This window comes from Oryzias melastigma, unplaced genomic scaffold (assembly GCF_002922805.2).
Source record: "Oryzias melastigma strain HK-1 unplaced genomic scaffold, ASM292280v2 sc00318, whole genome shotgun sequence".
Taxonomy (NCBI): domain Eukaryota; kingdom Metazoa; phylum Chordata; class Actinopteri; order Beloniformes; family Adrianichthyidae; genus Oryzias; species Oryzias melastigma.
Genome location: NW_023416924.1, coordinates 101,444 through 108,061, shown reverse-complemented (window position 1 = coordinate 108,061; position 6,618 = coordinate 101,444). Strand labels below are relative to the sequence as shown.

The 6,618-nt window shown below is 47.4% G+C and overlaps 1 protein-coding gene across 1 annotated transcript in view; it reads left to right on the top strand.

Annotated features, from left to right (window-relative positions):
• The window catches only part of ythdc1 (YTH domain containing 1), a gene marked incomplete in the record, with an annotated part of 14,957 nt that overhangs the window by 7,657 nt on the left and 682 nt on the right, over positions 1–6,618 (top strand). Inside the window, 10 exon segments of the mRNA XM_024261144.2 lie at positions 296–390; positions 572–680; positions 750–867; positions 3,199–3,283; positions 3,348–3,502; positions 4,748–4,827; positions 4,971–5,007; positions 5,126–5,165; positions 5,243–5,305; positions 6,571–6,618. Coding sequence (XP_024116912.1) covers positions 296–390; positions 572–680; positions 750–867; positions 3,199–3,283; positions 3,348–3,502; positions 4,748–4,827; positions 4,971–5,007; positions 5,126–5,165; positions 5,243–5,305; positions 6,571–6,618 — 830 coding nt within the window.

Below are 6,618 nucleotides of genomic sequence, written 5' to 3'. Positions count from 1 at the left end.
AATAATCATGTCTCCATGTTTGGGTTTATATGATTATTTTTCCAAGATTTTCCCGGTACAGGGAGCCGTGTTCTTTATGACAGCCGCTTCCACCGTGTTTCTGTGTCTCTCTCTGTATAACAGCTGCTTCCATGGTGTTTCTGTGTCTCTGTGTCTGTATGACAGCCGCTTCCACCGTGTTTCTGTGTCTCTGTGTCTGTATGACAGCCGCTTCCACCGTGTTTCTGTGTCTCTGTGTCTGTATGACAGCTGCTTCCATGGTGTAGCTCACGTTCTGCTGCTCTCTGCCTTCCAGATCCCACCAGCAGGCTGCGCTACATCCTGCGTGACGCTCGCTTCTTCCTCATCAAGAGCAATAACCACGAGAACGTTTCCCTGGCCAAAGCTAAAGTGAGAAGCTGCTCGTCCTTGTGGTCTCATGGTCTCTTCAGTCTTCTCTGAGCTCCATGAGAGTCGCTCTGTTTTCTGGTTCCTCCGTTCCATCTATCAAACTTCTTTAGTTTCTTTTCTGTAGTTCTTGTTTCCTGTTTCCACGCCGTCTGCTGCGGTCTAACGCTCAGGTCATGTGTAGGGAGTCTGGTCGACGTTACCGGTCAATGAGAAGAAGCTGAATGCGGCGTTCCGCTCGGCACGGAGCGTCATCCTCGTCTTCTCTGTCAGAGAGAGCGGAAAGTTTCAAGGTGAGGACGAAGAAGTCGGGGACACCGCCACGCTCGCCGCCGCCGCCATTCATAGTCTTTTCTTCCCAGGATTCGCTCGGCTGGCCTCGGAGTCCCAACACGGCGGCTCTCCCATCCACTGGGTGCTTCCTGCTGGCATTAACGCCAAGATGCTCGGAGGAGTCTTTAAGATCGACTGGCTCTGCAGGTAAACCGTCTGGTTCTGGGCTCGCTCCATCATCATCCCGTCCTGGAGTCAGAGTCCGTCTGAGTGTCTTCTTGGGTTGGGAGGCGGAGCATTCTGGCAGAAAGGGGTGGAGACTTCGGGACAGGTTGATGAGTTTTGTAACCAGCACATTTGAGCATCTTCTCAGGGATCTGGATCAGAACCATGAATGAGGGGAACAGTAGTTTGTATTGAATCGATGAGAATGACGTTTAGCTGAAGTCATATTTGGTCATGCTAACCGCTAACTCCAGTCTACAAATACTGTCAAAGGTGTTTGTGATGAACCTTGTGATGTCATGATACAAAGCAGCAGTTTGGGTCAGTACTGGTTTCTATAGAAGAACCCCAGCAGTTCCATCCAGGGCTGGTATGTCTAAAGCCTCGTCAGGTCCAGTTCAGACCTGTGGTGCTTTAGGTTCTGGTCCAAAACTCTCATGGTTCTGACAGCCCTTACATAACAGACTCTGTTAGACACTCAGAACCTTTTGGTTCCTTTGGTTCTGGTCCAAAACTCTTGTGGTTCTGACAGCCCTCACAGAACTAGGGCTGGGCGATTATGGCAAAAAAAGAGAATCATGTTTTCAATTTTATTTCACGATTTCTATTTTATCACGATTTATTCAAAATAAATTTAAAAATTGAATTATAATGATTTTAGTTGAAAGAAGTAAACACATTTTCAACAAATATTTATATTTATTCAAATGAAATAGTTATCTATTAAGATTAACCTGTCAATAGAGCTGGAATTGCGTCTTCTACTGCCACAGGTAATGCATTGCTGTCAAATGAACATCTTCTAAATATCAGTAAGTTTTAATTTTTCCTTTGTGCTAAAATCCATAAAACAGATCTTGTAAATGATTGTCACCCAAGACCAGAAATGAGGGAGACTGAAGATGTTTATAGCATGAATGACTGATAAAGTTTAGTAAAGTCCTTTCTCTATTAAAAACAGCTCAAAGTGCTAAATAATAATAATAAAAACACCATTTACCACATTTTAAAATGAAACTGAAACTTGTATTATTTTTGGATTACATACATGGTAAATAAATCTCAATTGCTTCAGAATTTACCTTCAAATAGACGATTTCATTGTACTTTGAGAAAAGGCTCCAGCTAGCATCTTTAACTGATACAAAAACATTTTTAAACTTGGATGATAACATCAAATACATCTGCCAAACTGTTAAGATTCAAACACAGAGATAATAGCAGTAAATGTTGTGGCAGGTTAACGTTTACATCCACAGCTCCTTCACTAACATCTGCTCTCTGCTGTGTTTATGTCACTGAGCTCACAGCTAGCGTTAGCATTAGCGCTGTTTATTCTAGTTGGGCTTTTATTCGGTCCGTACGACCAAGAAAAAAGATCAACAGTGACGCCACGGATTAAGAAAATTATGTGCAAACTCACTTACACTTCTTACAAAGAAAAAAAAAAAAAGTGTGACTGACAATAAGATTTAGGCTTACAGTAGCTAGCTACGAGCTAGCAAAACAATTCAGCAACGTGCATCTTGACCGCACATTTTACGTGTTTCCTACATGAATTTCCATCAGTTTTTGTGCAGGTTGAATGTAAATACGTACGATTAACATCCGCTATGTTTAAAAACACGAAACATTAATAAAAGTTTCCATCAAAGAACCAAACTAGCATGTCTCTCATGAGTTGCTAGCACCCACTTTAGCCTAAACTTTAGCACACAGTTCACGGTTCCCAGCCTGATTTCTCTCTATTAAAATGCGATTCCTGTCCTGTGATGATTCCTCTCCATCGGATTATTTTGTTGTCAAGGTTTTTGAAGTCGAATGTAAAACTCTGCGTCTCCTTTTGTTACTCTTTCGGACCTCCGTCATTCATTACTCCAGAAGACTCGATCCATAATGACGGCGCACGTCTGTCACGCCGTATGTCACGTGACCTACAATCCAGTAATATATGTCATTGATTACAAGAAAACACACCGGGGGGGAGGAGCAGCTCGGATTTAAAGTCACAGCTGTCAACAAGCTTTTTCCTTCTCGCTCTCACAGCTTTTGTAGAAGATCGCGATAAAACGATCTCTCAAAATGACAGATCGTCAGCTTTGGAGATCGTAAGACGGTTTTTTATCGTCATATCGCCCAGCCCCACTCAGAACCTTGTAGTTCTGGTCCAAAACTCTCGTGGTTCTGCACATAACAGACTCTATTGGACACTCAGAACCTTGTGGTTCCTTAGGTTCTGGTCCAGAACCCGGTGGTTCTGGTGGCAGTTATCCGCTGGCCCGCTGTACCTGATCCGCTCGTGTCTGTCCACAGGAGGGAGCTCCCTTTCATCAAGACGACTCACCTGTCCAACCCGTGGAACGAGCACAAACCCATCAAGATCGGACGTGACGGACAGGTGTGCCGCCGCCGCGCCGCGGGTGGGTGTGGTTTGCGTGGGACTCATTGTTCTTCTTCTGTAGGAGATCGAGCCAGACGTCGGCGCTCAGCTCTGTGGACTGTTTCCGCTGGACGAGAGCGTGGACGTTCATCAGGTGGCTCGCCGCATTCGGCACAAACGCAGAACGCCGACGGAGCCGCGGCCTCGAGGCCGGCCGCCGCTGCGAGAACCGGGAAGGTTAGCCAATCATCAAGCTCCTCCCCCGCATCCTGTTCTACTGCCGCCACGGTGCCACCCGCCGCCGGACCCCGGAGACATCGGCGACCGTTACCTGGCCGTCCTCAGGTGGCGGTTGGCCGCTTCGCCGCTCTGTCTGGTCGGCTGACAGTCAGGCAGGAAGTAACGTTAACGTCTGCAGGTTCAGGTGGTGTTGGTCGGGTTCTGAGCAGTTCTGAGGTAACGTCCGGTCTTGCAGGACTTTGGTGCTTTGGCGTTAAGAACTGTTAAAATGGCTTTTCAAAATAAGAGCACCACCGGCCGGACTGATGGTGAGGGAAGGACGAGCGAGGTAGAGCTAAAGTGAGGGACTGGATTCCGTGTGAGGAGGGGGAGCAGGTAAGGGGGGCTGGGGGCGGGGCCTGAGGACTGTTGGGGCCAAGGTGCCCACCTCTAGAGGTAAATAAAGGACAAACCAATCAAAAAGAACTTCTTGGACTAATGGTACCCCTCCCCCCACCCCATCAAGAGGACTCTGTTGCCCCCCTGTGCTTCCTCGTACCCCCACCCACCCCCCGGCACACGTGGGGAACGAGGACTCAGACCAGTTGTTAAGGACGGACTGTTGTGGGCGGGGTCACGGGCCCTGAATGAGAGGGTGGGTGGAGCTAACGAGGAGGGCGTGGAAAGGAATGGACAGTTTTTGTCTTGGACTGGTTTGAGGGGGGGGGGCTGATGGGAGTGGGGATTTATGTTTGACAGAACTTCATCATCATCATCATCATCTCCTCACCCTTTCAAAATAAGAGGGGGTAAAAAGCACTTAAGTGGACTGATGAGGAGAAAAACCGTTTGTGTAAAAGTGTTGCCCCTCCGTCCTAGACGACACCAGCGGTATGTTGTCCTTCACAGACGTCTGTGTTGTGTTGGTGTGTGCGTGCACGTGTGCGTGCGTCTGTGCGTGCTGACAGACCTGGACGGTCGCACTCTGTCAGACGAAGCAGGATCAGTGTCACTGGGTTCCTCCAGGTTCTGGTTTCCCGCTCTGTCTAGTTTGTTGCCGTGGTAACAAACACTGTAACCTCAGGCTCATTTGGGCTCTGGACCAGAACGGTTCTGGACTGCACCGACCTGATCTGCTCATGCTGCTTCGTCCTTCAGAAGGTTTTGTTCTGACAGATGAGTTTCTCGTGCGCATAAACACGTGTCTGTGAGTGCACGTGTGAGCGCACGGCGAGTGTCTTACCTGTGGACTTGTTCACGTAGGCGTCGGCTGGAAGAGTACGACATCCACAGCAGGAAGCGACCGCGAGCCGACGGCCTGCCGGACTTTGTTCAGCGAGCAGGTTGTTCACCTGGAGGTTTTGATTCTTTTACACACCTGAGCGACTCTCACTGTGGCTCACGTGCACGCTCACATACACACTCCCACTGGTTTGGTCAGCACGGACCTTTGAAACTGTATCTCTTAACTATTGTTGATTCTCAGGATTCCTCCAGGACCCACGAAACCAGCCGGTGGACAGGTGAGGAATATCACCTGAAAGTGGGCGGGGCAAAGCAAAAACAAAAGCAGGGATTGGGGGGCGTGAATCGAAGGTTTCATTGCTGCGTGGTTCATGAAGGTTGTTGTTAACTCTGCAGGAGGTTCTCGGGCGTCAGGAGGGACGTCTTCCTCAACGGGGTGAGTGGCGGCACGTTGGTCTTTGCTGGTTGGGACGGCCCCTATGTGTTCACCTGTGTGCTGCTTACCTGTTGCAGTCCTACGACTACATGAGAGATTACCACCACAACGTCGGGCCCCCAGCGCCTTGGCAAACTCTGGTATGGCTGGTGTGGGGGGTTGAAGGTCTTAGCTGATGTTTGGACACGCCCATTTTCAGCCTGGTTTTTACCGTCTGTCTTTGGAGGCTTAATGAACGGACCTGACATTAATGCGGTATCGAAACCAGTACTGTTTGGTACCGGTGCCATGTGATCGATCAGTCATTTAATATGAACAGGCTGAACGTTCAGATTGGGCCTCGATAATAATACATTACTTAAAGTTAATTAAAAAGCATCATGTGCATTTTAATCCCACTGTTTAATATTCTCTGCATTTTGGTTCTTGGTTGAAGATTTGTTTGTTTGCTACCTTTAAATGTTTGTCATTAATATACAGACACATTAATATTTATTGATCGTTTGATTTTATTGTAGCAAAGGTTGTAAAATCCTGTTTTAATATGTTCTAATATGAAAGGTTTTCATGTTCATAGTTTATTTGTCTTATTTGGATACATGATGGATAACGAAGAGAATACGGGATCAATAAGGATACTGGATAGATAATGATACTGGATCAATAACAATACGGGATTAATAAGAATAATGGATCAATAAGGATACCACATGGATAACGATACCAGATCAATAACGATACCGAATTGACAAGGATAACGGATTGATAATGATAATGGATCAATAAAGATACCAGATCAGTAAGGAGACCGGATATATGAGGAAACCGGATCCATATATCAATAAAATCCTCTCGGATTCTTCTGTCTAACCCATCTCCGCCGGTTGTTATTGGGTTTGGTTCTTTTGGTTCATTCCGGATAATCGTGGTCAGTGACTTTTGATCCACAGACTTGTCTGGATCCGCCGTGTTTTTGGATCCACCGTGTTTTTGGATCCGCCGTGTTTTTGGATCCACCGAGTTTTTGGATCCACCGAGTTTTTGGATCTGCCGTGTTTTTGGATCCACCGTGTTTTTGGATCCACCGAGTTTTTGGATCCGCCGTGTTTTTGGATCTGCCGTGTTTTTGGATCCACCGTTTTGGTGGATCTCTCGAGTTTCCCGAAAAAGCAACGGTCCAATAGAAGCAGAGAGACGGGAACGGCCGACGTCCTTACCAGGAATGACAAATACAAATTCAATTCTTATTAGGAAATAAGTCTCTGGGGAATTCCCCCCTTTTGTGTGGGGAAGAACTCCCACGCCCGGAACTTCCTGGTCGGTGTCAGTCAGGACAGAGGGGCGGGACTTGTGGATCTGTGAGTGTCCGCTGTGATGTAACCGGGACTTCCTGTTTGTGTGACAGGCAGCCTATCCTGGGGTGGAGCAGCAGCCCCCCCACCATCCTCCATAT